Below are 19,045 nucleotides of genomic sequence, written 5' to 3'. Positions count from 1 at the left end.
TACCATTATAAAAAAATGTATATTAAGGTTAAGGAAACAATACATGTTTTAAAATAATTCAGTAGAGAATGGAACCTCTTTCTGACATTTCTTAAAATTACATTTGTATTAGTACAGTAACAAAAAAAAAGGATATTAATCCTATTAAGAGATACATACTTTTAACAATTATTACTTCTGTTATTTGAACAGAAGGAAATCAGATTTTTGGCAGATATTAGTTACTTTATTTAAACAAATATATCCAGTTGGCCTTCTATGTCCACGGATTCAACCACCGCAGACTGAAAATACTTGGGGAAAAAGTTACGTTATTGCTGATGTGTACTATGCAGTTGGGCCTATAATGGTTGCGTTTGTACTGAAAATGTATGGATTTTTTTCTTGTCGCTATTCCCTAAACAATACGTTGTAACAACAAATTACATTAACATTTACATTGTATTAGGTATTAAATAACCTAGAGATGATTTAAAATAATCAAGAGCATGTGCATAGGTTATATGCAAATGCCACACCATTTTACATAAGGGACTGAAGCACCTGTGAATTTTGGTATCCACAGGGGATCCTGGAACCAATCCCCTGGGGATAACAAGGGAGGACTGTACTAGCTAGATAAAATATGTCAGACTCTATGGTAGAGGGAATGAGGTCAGCACGATAACCCTAAAGAAGATGGGAAAGAATGTGAATCACATTTCACTGGATTCTGAACCCCTGGTAAGCTGTGAATTTGTCATTATATTGGTATCCTTCGCACCCAGCTGGTGCGGGGGGCATTACTAAACGTAAGCACTCGATGACATATTTATTGATTAATGAATCCATTCTGGATACATGCATTATGAGAAAAGATTGTAACATGTTGACAGTCTCATGGGGGGGAACATGGTTTCAGGGACCTTAGATTGTGAGGACAATGCAGTTTTGATCTGACTGCACTTACCACAGGCTTTAATCACCTTTTCTAGGACTTTCTGGGACCAACAGAATCTCTGCTCTTTTGAAGTGTAATGGGCTTAAGAGTAAAGCAAAAAGATGACTTATATTTTGGAGTAAAGGCTAGAGGGTCCCATTCCCATTCTGCAGTATCTAGGAAGGTATTTTCTTTCTATGCTGTTTAACTTTGTCACAATTACTTTATAATCTTAATGTCACAATTACTTTATAATCTTAATGTCACAATAAGTTCATAACCTTAATTGATAAGTATCTTAATAAAATAATAATAAAACTAACCTTCCACATCATCAGGGCTCCCATCATAAAAGGACTAAATACGGTCAGAAAGCAGTAAACAGAGGCAAGATCAAAGCTAAGGAACCAACATAAAAAAAATGATTTTAAAATTCACATTATAACTTTAAAAGAATGTCTGCTAAAATACACTCTTACTAAAACACAAGCACACATTGTATCAAGGAACATTATATCTGCATGTGCCGATACATACCAATCTCCAAAATATATCTTTCAGTATAAAAAGCAAGATACAGAACAAAATCCCAATTCGTATTACTCTTTTGGATATACATATATATATATACTGTTTTCATTTAAAATTACCTGTTAATAGACGCTATATTCCCAGTTCCAAAAAACGCTGTCAGTAAAAAGAAAACCTAAATAGAGTTAAGGAAATGGTAAAACAAGTCAGAATTCATACAAATTTATTTTTTATTTAGAAAAGATATGCCTATTCTACTAATGGGAGTCATTTGCTTTTTCATTTGTACATTTGATCATGAATTGCTCAAGGTTCAAGATCAAACAAAGGAAGAGTAAGTTTTAGTGAAGGAGAACAGAGATGGTAAAGAAAGCTGAGAAGAGAACCCAGGCCATGTCCTGGAAGTCAAGGGAAAAGAGAGAAATCAGTCGAGTTGAACGGTCGAGAGTGGTTAAGTAACACTGAATAGAACAGATTGCATTCAGGAAGCCCCTGCAGACCCTGGACAGTGCAGCTGCATGCAGCAGACCTCTGACAGAGCTTCACAGAGCTACAGTGTGCCCCAGCACATGCCAGGCACTGTTGTACTTTTGAGGACAGAGCACATAAATGGGGAGGAAATGGGAGCAGCAACTATAGATTCTTCTTCCAAGGAGCTTAGAAGTAAACAGAAAAGATGAAATTACAATTTAGGGGTATGCATGGTTCGAGGAAAGAAGTGTGAATAGGCTGAGTGGAAGGAGTCTGGAAAAAAGAGAGAAAGCAAAATTGAGCGCAAAAGTAAGAGGTAGAGGAGAGAATGAGAAGTTACTTTCTGTACCTCAAAGGTCCACTCTCACACCACAGTGAGTTCAAAGGAAATATCTCCCTATGAATTTCTTGAAGCAGCTCAGCCAGTCTTCCCAAAGTGTGACTTCATTCAGCCATATTGTTTTTCAAAGTTCTAATTCTAATAACTTTCACACAATATTGCCTGTGATATGATCCAAAAACGTTGTGAGATAGAGGTTATATGAGTATAATATAGAACACACATTAAAAAGATACAAAGCAAACTTTTTTTTTTTTTCCAAACCAGACTCTTAACAGTGGTTTCTTCTGGATAAGGGAAATTAGACTGGAGTGGGGAGTTGAAAGGAGACTTTGGCTTTAGCTGTAATGTTTTAATTTGTTTTAAGTGTGTGACATACATGACAAAATATTAATGGTTGGTATCATGAATGGTAGGAGTACACATTTGTTTGCTACATCATTCTTTATGCTTCTCTGTAGTTCAAAAAAAGTTTAAAAATTTAAACTAAGGGAAAATTAGGGTTGAGGGGGCGTTGAATGGCCCCCAAGGAAATACCACTGTTAAGTGACAGGCAGAAACACCTTCCACACTTTCTTACTTTATTAAATGGGAGGTTGCAGCAACTTAAAAGTGCAAACAAAGGATACAAGGAAAAAGGCCCTACGGGTGTCATCCACAGAGAGCTGTCGAAACTGGCTTATATCAGTATTATAAGTGAACTGGATATTGCTGACCTGTGAAAAATAAGAACTATATGAATGCATAATAACAGTTCACTTACTTCTACCCCAAAAGGCAAACGTACAGTCTAAGTTACAATAGCTAGAAAGATACATAATACTGAGAAAAAAATTAACAATAAATCTTTTTCTCTAGCTTAATCACACCTTAATAAAATCTTCCAAAAGGTAAAATGTGTTGCTAATAATACACTGAACAGAATTGTAGTATTGCTGTATGTGTAATTAAAGTGAGAATTGGGCTTTTTGTTGTCCTATATAAACGCTTCACTTTTAAATACCTATATAATTCTTCACGTTCCTAAAACCTGATTAGTCAGACTGTCCTGATCTTCTTAAACCCAGGGATGGTATAATATCAAAAAGCATGATAAAATTAAATATTTGTCTCTTTGTTCCTCTGCTAATTCTACTTGTAGAGAAATTATTTTCTCTCTATAAAAAAGCAAAATATTTCTGTCTCTGCTAAAACAGAAAGTCACTAAATTCCAAGATGGGTACACTGTTGCTTAACCCCCTCCGCCCAAAAATCATGGCTGAATTTAAAGGGAGCCTTTCCTCATCCCTGACTCCCCATGTAATTTTCCAGTAAGTTCTTAGGATGCTTTAATACTTTTCTAGAAAACGACAGATCTGCTTTCAGCTAAAAAATAGAATTTAAAAAATGACACAATAAACTTCATTTTTAAATTTAATATTTAATATTAAAATATTTAATATTTAATATTAAGGACAGTCTGACAATTTACTTAAATCTGATCAAAATTGCTTTTCATGTATTGTTTTAATATTCCAGGGCTGAAAGTTAAAAAACAGTAATTATTCAATATTTCAATAAATTGCTTCTTTCATGAAATTAATTATTCTAAATTATCAATTACTTTCTATAAACTCAACTAAAACCAGTTAAGGATAAATCAACTATGAAGGGGTTTTTCTACAATATTCATTATATCTGACCTCAGTAAAATTGCAAATATCCTATCACCAATTTCTCATAATTAACTTCAGTTCTAAAATAAAGGCAAGAGACATCAATTCAACTCTCTATCTCAGAATACTAAAAGTGTCCTTAAAATTTGATTGGCTTTTAGCCAATTCAAAGTATGCAGTCCAAGATTTTTGTCTGGGGCTACAATCACTAAGGTGGCAGAATAAGCATTTTGGATTAGGATGACGAGGAAGAGAAAAACAACACAAGGAACATAAATGTCACCTTATGATCAAATTCATAAATAGATTTGTGAATCTATTAGACAACATAAATAGACAACATAAATATTCTTTCAGGTAAAATAAACTGGAAGAAAGAAAAATTAGGTATGAAAATAATATAAAGAACATTCTTTCTCCTCCATTCCTTCACCTATATTGATATTCTTTTAGATGAGTGATTCTCAAATAATCTCTAAGAAAAGCCCAACCTATATAATGCCTATAAAACAATAAAATCATGCTTTTCTGTTGTAAGTAAAAAATATCTTTATAAGCTAATTGTTTAACTTAATTATTAATGCCTTAAATAATATAAATTTTTTTTAAATTTTAAATAGAAAGAATTTTTGATGAAATAACACTGCAACTTCCTTATAGAATAGAGAATATTTTAATATCGTCAAATAAATGCAATAATGATTTTGACAAGCTACCTTCTGTTTACAGGCAACACCACATTGCTGTAGGGTTTCTAGTTCCATGTGTATCCAGACAAACATCACACAGGACAATACTAATGGAAAGAGAGCTTCATACCTTCAGGATGGAATGAAAGTGGGAGGGTAGAAATAAAATAAAATAAAATACATTAAACAAATACAAATGCAAATTTATACTGACGTCTTTCTCAAAATTAAAACAATCTTGATAATATTTCTAAGTCACAATATCACAAAATTTAAATTTTCTAAGTTTTCCAGAAGAAGAAAGTAGAAAGGGGAAGTAACATTTAAATATCAGCTCCAACACCATCTTCTTTTGAAATGTATTAAATCTTGAGATCATGATATGTTTAAAATAGCAGAGATATTTAAAAATAATTCATAAGGTAAATGACAGATATATATATAAAAGAAAGAAAATATTAAGACAAAGGTAAAAAAAACAATTCCCAACTTAAAATTATTAATATACACAGAAGAGCAAGACAAATGTCCCATGCTTTTTTAAATAGGTACAATATAGGAACATAAACCTCTCAAAAATAAAAAAAGTCAATAAATACATAAAAGCATTTGACCTTATTGATAACTGATATGGAAATTAAAACATTAGGGAGATACCATATTCATTTACCATTATTTACCCATATTAAAAAAATGTTGACAAGAGTATAATGAAAAAAGAACTCTCATGATCTCAATAATAAAACACTTTCTGGAAGGCAACACTATGCATCAAGAATCTCAAAAATATTCATACACTACAACCCAATAATGTCACGTCAAATCATAGACATGCACTACAATCCCCATTCAAAGATGTTTATTGTAATACTGTTTATAGACGGGAAAAATAGAAAATAACCTATGGATCCACAGGTGAGGGATTAAGTAACGTATACTCTAGGCTAGAGTATAATGCAGACAAAGGATAACAGTCACAGAAGCCTTTTCCAATCTTTTTCTGCCCTAGTTTGGGATAAGTGTTGCACCTTTGTAATCCGCCAAATACTCTGTTATCGTACTTGTCACACTGTTTTAATTGTAGTTTACTTATGTGCATTCCCACTAGTTTGTAAAGTCTTTGTGTCAGTCTTGTCGTCACTGCAGGCCAAGCTCAAAAAGAGTATTTGATGAGTGAGTTACTACTCTAATTGGAAATTACAAAACAACATCTAACAAACCAAACCAAAACAAAAAAACCCTTTATTTCTCTTTCAACTTTTTCAACTATTGAACTCTATTCCATATGGCACTATTTCCTAAACATGAGAAAGCAAAAGAAACAAAATACTTTAAACTCTTCCACCTATCATAAAAGTAAAACACTGAAGACTGGGCAAAAGGAAACATTTAGGTTTGAGAAAGCATACACAAATTACTTGGTATATATACTTTAGAATGCCCAAGGATATGAACAGATAAGACATACATGAGAGAATACCGTTAATAAAACAAGTTCAGAAAGTTATACAAAATATACCAATATTGACCTATTACAATAGCATTTAGCATTCTTATTTTAAAGTGAAAGTGCCAAGTACTGTGAAGGATACGATGAAATAGGACCCCTCATAGATTATTGGTGATACTAAAAAATGGCACTGTTCTTAAGACAAAAGGAAAAAAAAACAATTTTTACTCTGTGGCCCACCTATACTACATCTGAGAAGTGAACGAAATAATCTAAACAATGTAAAAAGCTCTTTATGCATAAAAACATAACTCAAAATATTATTTATGATAAGAAAAAGTGGAAATAAAATGATCAAAAATAGAGGAATGGCTAAGGTAAATCCATCTCACAGAATATTAAATATCTATTAAAATGATGGTTAGGAAGCCTATGAGCCACATGGGAAAATGTTGCTATAATAATGTTAAGTAGCAAAAAAGGATACAAAATGGTGCATAGACTATGATTGATACTATGTATTTGTTAAAAAGACAAATACAGAGGTAAGACCGGAAGGAAACATACCAGAGCATCAACTGAAGTAGGGTTAATAACTGCTTTTGCCCCTTAATCCTTACTTTCCAAAATGTGATTATACTATTTTTACAATGATTTAAAAAAAATAATTGAAAAACAAAGATTTAGAATGCCTGTCTCCTACCCACTCTTTAAAACCTACCATGTTTCCACGAAAATAAGACCTAGCTGGACAATCCGCTCTAATGAGTCTTTTGGAGCAAAAGTTAATATAAGACCCGGTCCTATTAGACCCGATCTTACATATAAGACCTGGTCTTATATAATATAATGTAAGACCGGGTGTAATATAATATAATACCGGGTTTTATATTAATTTTTGCTCTAAAAGACGCATTAGAGTGGATTGTCCGGCTAGGTCTTATTTTTGGGGAAACAGGGTAGTTCATCTTCCCTGAGTCCTTGAAGGCACCCATTCAGCTCCCCTACTCAAACTCTTTCTTTAGTCATTCTTTATATCATATAATTCACAACGTAATTAACTTAAAATAACTTAATTGTTGCATTTTGTAATTGCCTAACACTGTAAAATGAAGTCCTGCTTTTATAGCAGCTTACAACTCTATTATACACCTGGTGTACAGTGATTGTTCGGCCTGTATGTCTGTTTAGTGCTCAGAACGACTGCGATGTGAAAGGAAAAAAGAATTGTTGATTCACTGAATTAAGAAGGTGTATACTCTGAACAAAAGAGGACTGTGAGTTTTTAAATACTTGCAGTTATATGTGAAATTATTCTTTCCTAATACACAAAAACATAAATTCCATAGTTCTACAAATAGTGCCACAGATTTATTTCCTTTCAAAAACTACACACTATGGTCACTTTCTTTGGTAAAATGTAGATGAATAAATCTGATAAAGGAAATCTTCCTATGGGACTTTGTTTCTGTAGACAATCAATATCTTGTATAAAGTTTGCATATCTGAATTAATAAACTGAAGTACCAATAAAATATCATCATGGGCTCACAGTGTACATAATAAAATCTTACTAAAACCAATCTAATAAACTAGGCTCTGCTAGTTTGGTCTCTGTGCAAACTGAACAGGGCTGAAAAGGCATTTAGCTTTGTATTACAGTGTGCTAAGCAAAGGGATAATATAAACAAAATTTCAGAGGGAAATTTAACCAACTTAAGAAAACTATTTTCAAGTATTACAATAGCTACCATTTACATAAAAATAAATGCTGATTAAAATGAATCTTCTTTACTCATTAAATCAAAGATGCATTGTTAGAATTTAGGATTGCTACATTTCTGTAAAGTAATAAAACTGTACTCCTTTTAAATATCCTATAATTCTGACTATTCACTAATTTACATAGAGGACCCTCCAGGTCATCCAAAACAAAGATGTGGAACAATAATAGGTGGACGATGTTTTGTAAAACTGATTTGACACTGAAAAATGTATTAATTGAAATTATTAGACTATGTTGTTCAGGCTACCCCACTGAATTTTTTTGTAAAGGTCAACATACTTTCTGATATTGCAAAATGTATTTCTTAATACATTTATTAAGAAGGTCATACTGAATATTCTGATCTTAGGTGTTAATTTTCACCTTTTAGATTTTTCTTAAAATGAATGTACTTGTGATAATCTGTTTTGGTACCTTTAATGGCTATTAAATTGATGATTTAAAACACTATAATACTTATCCCTAATGTTAGTTACATGATTCACTCTATGTTATGAAATATTTTTTCACTCCAAATTCAACTTTAATTATCCTTTCTTCCTTCCTTTCTTAATTTGTAATCCAGCTAACCAGATACACTTTTAGGTTTATTTGTATTTTTTTAATCTACCACACTTTTCCATTAAATCCGTTTATTGCTTTAGAACTTGAAGATTCAAAAAGGAGAAGGGCTTATTAATTATTAAGTGATGGTGTAGAAGTTAGCATATTGCTAGACCCTCTTAAACATTTACTTCCTTTGGGCAAACTCTGGGTGCGACCTCTTAATGAAACTCATGTGACACCCCAAAATGGTGTGTTAGAATAAAAATTTGCCTTCTGCTTTCTTAGCTAGACTAAAAATTTGTGCATATATACATTCATACATTGATGGATCCTGATTATAACTAAATTATTTATTCTATAATCTCAACAATAAAGGGAAAAAGAGTGAAGTGTTTTAAGGTTTCATTATGTTTATCACTCTCAAGTAAGAATATGCTGATAGACTTCAAGTTCTTTTTGAAAGTTCAAAGTTCTAAGTCTGAAAGCAAGCCCATCTTAACATCTTATTAGGTAACTGGTGAAAATGTCCATGTTGCTTATATGACATCGTCATAGCTGTACCCCAGATCTGGTGACGCAGAAAGAAATGAAAAGACAGGCAGTGTGGGGAGCTTTATTAAGAGAAGGAGGTTTGGCGCCCCACTGGACCATGGCCTACCTGGGGCCTACAAGGAATCCTGGGATCCAAGGTCACTTAGGATGTCGGGTCCACTGTGAAGATTCTGAGAACATCCCTCTAATTCTGAGTGAGGACAACTAAGTTTCCCAGAAAATGAACCAAAGTCTTGGACCCCAAGTGGCTTTACAAAATCATCTAATGTAGAAATAATCCATTGACAGCACAATGGTGAATCCCTGGGTTTAGTCTAATTGAACTCAAGATCCTATATTTGGGCCAAATTTCAAACTGTGAGTGGTGGTTATTTGATTTGTCTGTTCTACTCGGTCTTTGTTATAATATGCACATTTCTCACTCTCATAAAAATTTAAATGAGGATGCAATAAAATTCAAAAGCAAGTGAAGAATATTTTTCATCTAAGTACATGGGAAGAATATACATCACTGAGGTCCAGAGAATGCTTCAGGATCCATCCCAAATCAAGCTGCTGGTTTCTGTTTTTGTTTTGAAAGGAAATTTCAATCTTACATAAAAAATGGATGCTTTAACTTTTGGGAAAATATTCTAAAAGTCTTGTGAATCAAAAGGAGTACTTGGACTACATGTAAGAGTAACAATAAAAAAGAAAACTCTGTATTCAGAGAAGAATGAAGAAATCAAAGCATAATTTAAAGTGCATGAAAGGAATGCAATAAAAACTAAAATTCATCTAAGTCACTGTTTGAGACTTAAAATTCCTCCACAATCAACCAGAATTTGCTAATACTGAACTAATATGACATTTTAGCAACCTAAGGAAATAACCAGAAAGACAACAGATAATACTATGAAAATAATGAGAAAAAGAAAACTGTAGATTGTGGTTCAAGTCACATACAGTTCTTACAGAATATAAAATATTCGTAATTTATTCCTTAAGATTCACACAATATTTTTCACTTCCAGAGGTTCAATACCCATAGAGGAGAAATGTTAATGAGTCATTTAAAACTTGCTACTGAAAATGAAATTTTAAGAGCGGTTGATACCCTGTGCTGAGAAGGAGGTATGTTGACATTGAGGACAGAAGTATGCTAACCAGTCGCTCAGGAAGAACCGTGGGACTCAGCAGTGGCAGGATGAATGACGAGGCTGCAGGAAAACAAAGCAGGACAGTGTCAGTAGGAGGCACCAGCATATGTGAGTTCAGGAGCTCAATAATCTGTACTCATGTACGACCCTTACTGTTTGTGTGACCTCTAAAATGAAGCTATCTTTACCGTAATCAGTACAACAAAAGAACAAGACAAACAAATGAGAAAGAAAAACTCATAGACACAGACAATAATTTAGTGGTTACCAGAGGGTAAGGGGGTAGGGGGTGGGTGATGAGGGTAAGGGGGATCAAATATATGGTGATGGAAGGAGAACTGACTCTGGGTGGTGAACACACAATGGGATTTATAGATGATGTAATACAGAATTGTACACCTGAAATCTATGTAAATTTACTAACAATTGTCACCCCAATAAATTTAATTTTAAAAAATAAGATTAATAGTAAAAAAGAAATTTGAAACACCCTGTTTTAATTAAAATTTCATTTCATTGTTTTAACCAAATTTGGGCTCAGATTTCCTCAATTTATATTTATTTAGCCTCGGTCACTGTGATATTAACTTCTACAGGAATAACTTGTTTTCTAATGCAGATAATAAAAAATGTAATGAAAAATGTTATTTAAGATTTAGTAACTCTTTTATTAATTAGGCATTTAGTTCAAAGACCTCTTACTCCCCAGAAATTGATTTTTCCCAAACCCTCCTCCTCCAAGTTTTCCCACTGCAAAATATTCATTGAGAGTTGTAGTGTAATCTTAACAAATAAAGCAATCTTTCCCCACAAGATAAAAAAGCAACTACTTCAGTGGGGGAAGGGCAGATGAAGGAAGAGGTGGCAGCAAAACATAAACTCCCCTATCTCTGTTTCGGAATGGAAATGCACATAACTTCCTAATCGCCCTAGTAAGACAGCAATATGCCTGGAGCTAAATACTCCAGAGTATGGAGACAGATGACCCAGGATGGAATCCTGGCTGAATCACTTATTAACCATTTAACCATGGGGCAAGTTTGTTAACCCATCTAAGTAGACTGCAAGTTATATTTATAGTGCCCTTGGACAAACAGCTTCTAATTTTTTTCAGATGTGTGGTTCTGCTAATGCTATCATCACCTGGTATATATTTTAACACAAAGAAACAATATTGAAAAAACCATATTCCTATTTAAAAAGCCAGTTCAAATGAGACTTTTTCTGTAAAACTATTTTCTATTCTCATTTTGTGCTTGTCTAAAGGACTGATGAGGTGCTAAAGGGGAAATAAGAGTCCCCGTTCTGAATGACATGAGTTAGAACCAGCACAACATATAACCCATTTGTGGATTATAGAATGCTAGTAAAAGTGCTCATTGGAGCTAGACTATGGTAAATTAGTGTCTGGAAGAGATGTTTGCTGACCTGAGTCAACTATTTCATGCCTTGCACCATTTGGTAGGCATCCTCTACTAATCCCTGGGAGGCATATCTTGTTTAAAAATAAATTCCCAGCCTATAAGAAACTCACTTCAGATTTAAGGACACACACACAGGCTCAAAGTGAAGGGATGGAAAAAGATATTCCACGTACGTGGAAACCATAAAAAAAGTTAAGGGTGCCAATAGTTATATTAGATAAAATAGACTTTATACCAAAAATGGTAACAGGACACAAAGAAGGTCATTATATAATGATAAAGGGGTGAATCAGTAAGATATAACAATCATAAATATACATGTACCCAATAATGAAGCACCTAAATATATTAAGCAAATACTAACAGATGTGAAGGGAGAAACAGACAACAATACAATATAGTAGGAGAATTCAAGACCCCACCTTAAGCAGTGGATAGGTCATCCAGAGAGAAATCAACAGGAAACATTAGACTTGAACCATACATTACGCCAAATGGACCTAACAGAAATTTACAGAACATTCTACCCAACATCAGCAGAATACACATTCTTCTCAAATGCACATGGAACATTCTTCAGGATAGATCACATGACAGGCCACAAAACAAGTCTTAGCAAATTTATGAAGGCTGAAATCATACCAAGAATCTTTACTAATCACAATGGTATAAAACTAGAAATCACAACACGAGGAAAGCTGGAAAATCTACAAATATGAGAAATTAACACACTCCAGAACAACCCATGGGTCAAAGAAGAAATCTAGAGAAATAAAAGAATCTCAAAACAAATGAAAATGGAAACACAATATACGAAAACCTGTGGGATGCTGCAAAAGCAGTTCAGAGAGGGAAGTTCATAGTGATAAATGTGTATCTCAATAAAATAGAAAGATCTCAAATAAACAACCTAACTTTACACCTCAAGGAAATGGAAAAAGAACACTCTAAGTCTAAACTTAGCAGAAGGAAGGAAATACACAGATCAGAACAGGAATAAATGAACTAGAGACCAAAAACACAATAGGGGAAGGTCAACAAAATGAAGCATTGGTTTCAAAAGATTAACCAACCTTTAGCTAGACTAAGATAAAAGAGAGAAGACAAATAAATAAAATCAGAAATGAAAGAGGTGACATTACAACTGTTATACAGAGATACAAAGGATCACAAGAGACTACAATGAACAATTATATGCCAACAAATTGGATAACCTAAAATAAATGGATACATTCCTAGAAACATACAACCTACCAAGACTGAATCAGAAAGAAACAAAAAAAAAATTTGAACAGACCAATAACAAATAAAGACATTGAATCAGTAATCAAAAACCTCTCGACACAGAATAGCCCAGGACCAGACGGCTTCACTGGTGAATTTTATCATACATTTAAGGAATAATTAATGCCAATCCTTCTCAAACTCTTTCAAAAAAAACTGAAGAATAGGGAACAATTCCAAAATCATTTTACTAGCTCAGCATTACCCTGATACCAAAGCAAGAGGACAATATAAGAAACTGTAGAACAATATCCCTGATGAATATGGATATAAAAATTCTCAATAAAATATTAGCAAACCATATTCAATAACACATTACAAGGATTTTATACCATGGCAGGGTGAATATAAGGTAAGCCTTATTAGGTAAACACCGTCTCAATGTCAGAAAATAAAAAAGTGATTAAAAAAAATGGGACGTATTTACAAGCTAATGTGAAGGGGCTCTCTCTGACCAAGTCTGGGACAATTTGAGCACTGAAATATCAATAGTAATAAGTTATAAACCTCTGAAAAAAACCAGGAGCTCATGAGTCTATAATAATAATAAGTAGATAAGTGAATGAATGAATGAATGAATGAATGAATCCTCCCTATTGGAAAGAAGGGAAGGTTCTTACAGTAGAATGCTGAGAGCCTTCTGGTAAATGCAGTGGGAGTGTTGGAGTTAGAAAATCATTTTGTAGCCACCATGGCTAAGACTGAATCAGGAAAGACTTATGAATGGATGCTTAATCTAGAAATTTTGATAAGAAGGATATTTGATGGTCTTAGAATGTCTCCCCATAGATGGCTTATTAGTTGCAAGGAAAGGGGAAAGCAGAAGACATACTGTTTTCTTGTCTGGAATCACTTGAATTTTTATCGGATGTGAATAAATATATAGCCTTTTACCAGGTCAAAACTATTCCATCAATGAATTCTCATTAACACATGAATGCTCATAACAGTTCTAATTTTCTTTGTCAAATGCCAGCAAGAGAAAGAAATAATTGCTGGTTATTATTTTCCTGCAGCACAACTGTCTTTCAGTAACACTGATACAGGTGTAAATAGATGACTGTAAGGTATGACTTGACGTAAAGTTACCTCCTTTGGTTTGACCTCTTACCTAATATGATCCAGCTAACAATCTGATTGATCAGAGGCAGGCCTTGTTTCCTGAGTAGACTATTATGGGTGCTGTATACAACACACATGGAAAGTACTATGCTCAGCATCTGAAATACAAAACACAGAAATAAAAGAGAAGGCGGTGAGAGACTTATTTATATATCAGAAAGAATACTTTAAACAGTGCTTGAACAACAGGAATGTGGCAAAAAAAACTTTGAAATTGCACCAGCTCCCCTTCTTGAGACTAAGGTTAAGAGTTAGAACTCTTACATTAAGCAAAGGTCATCCTTTTACACGCATGACATGAGGCCTTTTAGACTTTTCAAGAGTAGTTTTGGCATACATTATCACACTACTTCTACTTAGACATCTTCGTTATTGACCTTGAAGTTTTCTTAAATCATGGAAATGCAGAGGGTGAAATGTATACAGTTTAGTGTGTATGGTTTAGTGTCTTCTACCTCTGGCCTTTGCTCATAGTCACATTCATTTATTCATTCAACACATACTTGCACCTGAGTATTTACTTGGCACTGGGGCTACAAGGAGTACAATAGTCTTCAGGGAATATGTATAAACTAGTGTGGAGTTGGTAACTATAGCTGGTAGCTTGTTTTCGGAAATACTGTTTTATTGGATCACAGTCACTCCTATTCATTTACGTGTTGTCTACAGCTCCTTTTGCACTACAATGTTGAGCTGAAAATTTACAGCAAACTCTGTATGGCCCTAAAACAGCCTAAAATATTTACAATCTGGCTCTTAGAAAAATGTTTGCTAACCCCCAAACTAGTGGATTAATTGCCATTTTCAGGAATGAGCTAAGCTAATATGTGAAGAAAGTAAACTCTCTTAGAGATCAGATTAGCAAGCTCATCACCAAATCCTATGAATAGATTTAACTTATTGTCATATTTTTAGTGAATTAAGAAGGAAAAAATGCTGTCAGTAAACCTATGACAGAATCCTAGGATTCTTTCAATTGTAAGACATATTTTCATTTCACATATGTTAAAATGTGAAAAGACACATATCTTGAATCCATAAAAAATGTGGTACACAGTACAGGAATTAATGCAAATTAATAAAGTTAATGTAAAAAGGAATTTTATAACAGTTTTACCTTTTACTTAGGGGTATTTCTTATAAAGTCCATAAAAATTTTAGTGGTATCTTTTGCTCCTATGGAGTGAGATTCAGAAACGTTCACTTCTGTCAAAGTACTCATTTTACAGGTGAATTCTGTCAAAGGGCTTTAGTGTAAAGCCAGTCAGTGTTCCATTTAAAATGCAAGATACATTCCAATGGTTTGATAGGATCGTTGACTAAATATTTCTTCTCTTTTTATATGTTCTCTGTTGTTTTCCAAGAAGAATATCTTTTAAATGTTGCATATGGTATTTCAGAGTGTTCGTGGAAATACTTTCTATTATCTCAGCTTTGTTCTGAGTAAATATTTGGAGAAGACCCATATAAGCTTTTTTGGTCAGTATTCTAGATGTAGCGTTTTATTGTTTTATTGTTTAAAAGAAAAAATGTGGTTTCCACTATTATGTACAAAAAACCTATCATTTTACAGAATATGGCATTATATAATCCCTAATCCTCACAACAGTATTATTAATAGATAGTATTTCCACTTTACAGATTAAAAACAGACTAAAGTTCTATTACTGGAAATCACACATTTAGTATGCAGCATAACTGGGAATTGACTCAATGTTGAAACGTCAAGTTTACAATTCTTTTCACTACACCAAAGGCTTCCAAGTGAAGCCTTCAAGGTGAAGTTTATCGTCTCCTAGGATGTCGCCTGAAGCCTTAAACTGGCTATCCTTCATAGAAACATACTCAGAGGCTGCCTGCACTTCACAGAAGCTCATCCTTTTCCTGGCCCCAATGAGGACAACACAGAATCTCAGCCTAGAGGAGAGTCAGCTCAACTTTCAGGTCAGTACAGATGCCACTTCACCCTCCTTAAGCTCGGCTCTCTGGGCATCTTTGGGCGGCCTCCTGTCGACCTTTTTGCTATTCCGATCTTTTAGAGAATATATTTCCATGTACCATCTTAAACAGAAGACTCTCTTCTAACCCAGTCGGTACTGCATAACTTAAACATGATGGCATCTTAAGAACAATATACTTAAATACAACCACAGACACATTTTGGTATATCATTAGTACAACACAGGGTTGAAAATCTACAACTGACCTGTAATAGATGTAACAATAGCTCTCCATTTACAAAACCATCTTTTCTTTTTATAAGGGATGTTACAACAAACAGCGACAGCAGAAGAACCATCAGGCCCGCACCCATTCTGTTTAAAAACACAATTTCAAATTTTCTTAACATAGTTACTATATATATATAGCATATGGAAATATTAGACATTTTACTCTGATGTAGAATCTGTCATTCATTTGGTTTAATCAAGATGAAGTAGCAAAATGAATACATAGGTATAACAGGAATAAACATCTCAGTATTTTTACTGGAAGGGAGGGATAACTTCTTACACTTTTTAAGTATCTTTACCTTATTTCTATAATTTGATTTTTAAAACCTTTATGCATACCAACCACCATAATTCTTAACCTGACTTAGACAAATTTACAGAAAAAATAAAAGGTAGCTAAACAAACATCTCATCAGTATCAAAAACATACATTCTCTGACTACGAGCATGTACTCAGACATTTATAATTCACAGTACTCCCTAGCACGACAAAGTGCTCTTGTCTGTCATTGACCTTCTTGCTTTCCACAGCTGTTCCTGGCTAACGGAAGGGTAGGACAGCGGTCACAAAGGTAGCATGCAGGTGAGGGATTTGTATAGTCATGAAACACATTATATTTTTTCAAGAACACCAGGTATAGTTCCTGAAGTCTAAGGAAACTGATATCAAGGAACTGGTACACTAATATTGAGCCCTACTTTGCACCTCCCAAAACTCTAAGTAACATAGGACAACAAATTATGTTGAGAACAGAATCTGGAACCTAGCAATATAATAGAACTAAGAGAAAAGGGGTTGGTTTAAAAGAAGTAAGAATGAGAACAAGGCCGGGCTCAGGAGAATGCGATGCATGAATTCCCAGGAAAACGCTTGTTTTTGTTTTGACTCTTCTAAATACTCTCTGAGAATCATAAGGGAAAATATAGTAACAATATATTCAACATGGATTACCATTAAAACGTAAAAAAAACAGTCCTGTATGATCAAGATTCTTTGTTTGCTTTTGCTTTTCCTTTCCGTTATTTAAAAAAAATAATTTGACATTTTAATTCATTGGCAAATGTTTTTACTTTAGAGAACAGGAGTAACAGGGATATTATAGCTATGTTGTATACAGTTTTGCTTTTTTCTTTAATTTTATCCTTAAACATTTCACATATCTATCTTTGTAATTTTCTAAAGAAGGGAGATGATGTGAGAAATCAAATGGAGAGTAGAAATTTCTCCATGAACCAGGAGTCAAATAAAGAAGTTGTAAATATAGCTACTAGGCAACTAACACAAACTAAATTGCTGAGGAATTTAAGTATGAAGGGAAACAACATAATCTTTAACAAATTAGAGTTCTCCTGTTTTAACTACCTGAATTCACCTTTACTAGAATATACACATAAAAAGTGGCAAATTTCTGTGGAGACCATTTATACAATTTCTTTTCCTTTTAGCATATGATACATCCTGCTCACCTGCTTGAGCAGGACAGACAGGCAGAGACCAATGAAAGGAGTGAAAGGGGATTTCTAGAAACAATAGGAGAGCTCACAGAGCAACAGGAATCAAGAAATAAATGAAAACATTTGAATTTATCTTCTCACATACTATTTATAGTTTACAACAGCTGCAAAATGTTTTTACTGAGTAACACTAATGATAAAATATGGCTTAGATAATATGGACTCAATACAATTATTTTGGGCTCTGCTAATAAACTGACTTCCTAGAATAATTCCGGATCTATTCCATATTGATATTCTCACAGAAATTAGATAAAATGTGTTAATTTGTAAATAACACATACTTTAAAATTAATACATATTTCAAAAAGATTTGTTAATCTTCCTTCAATTAAAAAAATATACCCTAATCTCTTAAAGATTAGGTTAAAATGCTAATAATATTGCTTGTACAGAGTTCAAATGAAAGTAACAAAGATGATTACATAATCAGAAAATAAGAGGAAGTGTTAAAGGAAATAATGATCATTTAGCTTGCCAAGCACATGCACAAACACACACACACAGCCAGGTGATTGCTTGAGAATAATTTGAGACTAAAGTTAAAAGCAAAGGTAACCAATTATTTTACAGATTTTTTTGAGATGTATTGAGAAGACACAAATATGACAACAGCATGGAGAATTCAGGTAAGGTGTAGAGAATTTTCTAACAGTTAAAAGTGATTAAACGTGGGAAAGTTGTCAAGGTACAGAGTTGCCTCCCATGGAGATCTTCACATTCAGATTAGGATAGGAGAGAATTTCATTTTTCTTAGACTTAAAGTGTGGACATGCTCAGAGGCAAAGACAGGGGTTGTTACATCAATGGCTTTTAGACCTGTTTTGGCAACAGGACTTTCATCAGTATACAAAAGATACAGAAGTGTCTGCACTTTTTCGGGGGGTGGGGTGGAGGAGGTATTTTAAGTTATCACTGCTTGGCACAATTTCATTTTTCTGAAGGCCCAGAAGCAGCTCCTGGGAGCGTTAATGCCTCTCAGAGCCTGGGCCAAAATTGTGACTAATGGTTTGATATTAATATTTTAACTTCGAGGTTGTTTATGTGATTTTTAAACTGATGATCATCATTAAGTTCATAGTTCCTAGTGTTGATTGGGAAAAACAATGGTATTGAAAAGCAAATAAGTTAAAATATTGTTCATACACTAGAAAGATATCTGGCTTTCGTCCTACAACAGGCATCAGAGGGAAGACTGCCAGGAGCAGACAGAAGAAAATCCAACTCAGTGAGATACTCTAAAAAAAAAAAAAAAAAAGTTATCTTTAGACAAATATGGTCAGAAAACTGTCTTCAGTATGTCATAATCTACGTGGCTGTGAATCAAAAAGGAAAATATAAAGTCTTCTATCTGTTTACTTTAAAAAGTAATAGACCTCAAACCAATA

At 33.7% G+C, this 19,045-nt stretch overlaps 1 protein-coding gene across 2 annotated transcripts in view; it reads right to left on the bottom strand.

The window, feature by feature from the left end:
- PIGN (phosphatidylinositol glycan anchor biosynthesis class N) overlaps positions 1-19,045 on the bottom strand; it is a 94,700-nt gene that overhangs the window by 28,633 nt on the left and 47,022 nt on the right. For both annotated transcript variants that reach the window (XM_081078065.1, XM_081078066.1), the window contains exons 19-26: positions 18,804-18,895; positions 16,115-16,223; positions 13,898-14,006; positions 10,036-10,138; positions 4,633-4,735; positions 2,891-2,977; positions 1,570-1,625; positions 1,243-1,318 (exon numbers count right to left, since the gene is read on the bottom strand). In XM_081078065.1, coding sequence (XP_080934191.1) covers positions 1,243-1,318; positions 1,570-1,625; positions 2,891-2,977; positions 4,633-4,735; positions 10,036-10,138; positions 13,898-14,006; positions 16,115-16,223; positions 18,804-18,895 — 735 coding nt within the window. The remainder of the gene's footprint in view (positions 1-1,242; positions 1,319-1,569; positions 1,626-2,890; positions 2,978-4,632; positions 4,736-10,035; positions 10,139-13,897; positions 14,007-16,114; positions 16,224-18,803; positions 18,896-19,045) is intronic.

This window comes from Rhinolophus hipposideros, assembly GCF_964194185.1.
Source record: "Rhinolophus hipposideros genome assembly, chromosome: 17".
Classification (NCBI taxonomy): Eukaryota; Metazoa; Chordata; class Mammalia; order Chiroptera; family Rhinolophidae; genus Rhinolophus; species Rhinolophus hipposideros.
This window is presented reverse-complemented; position numbering and strand designations above follow the sequence as displayed.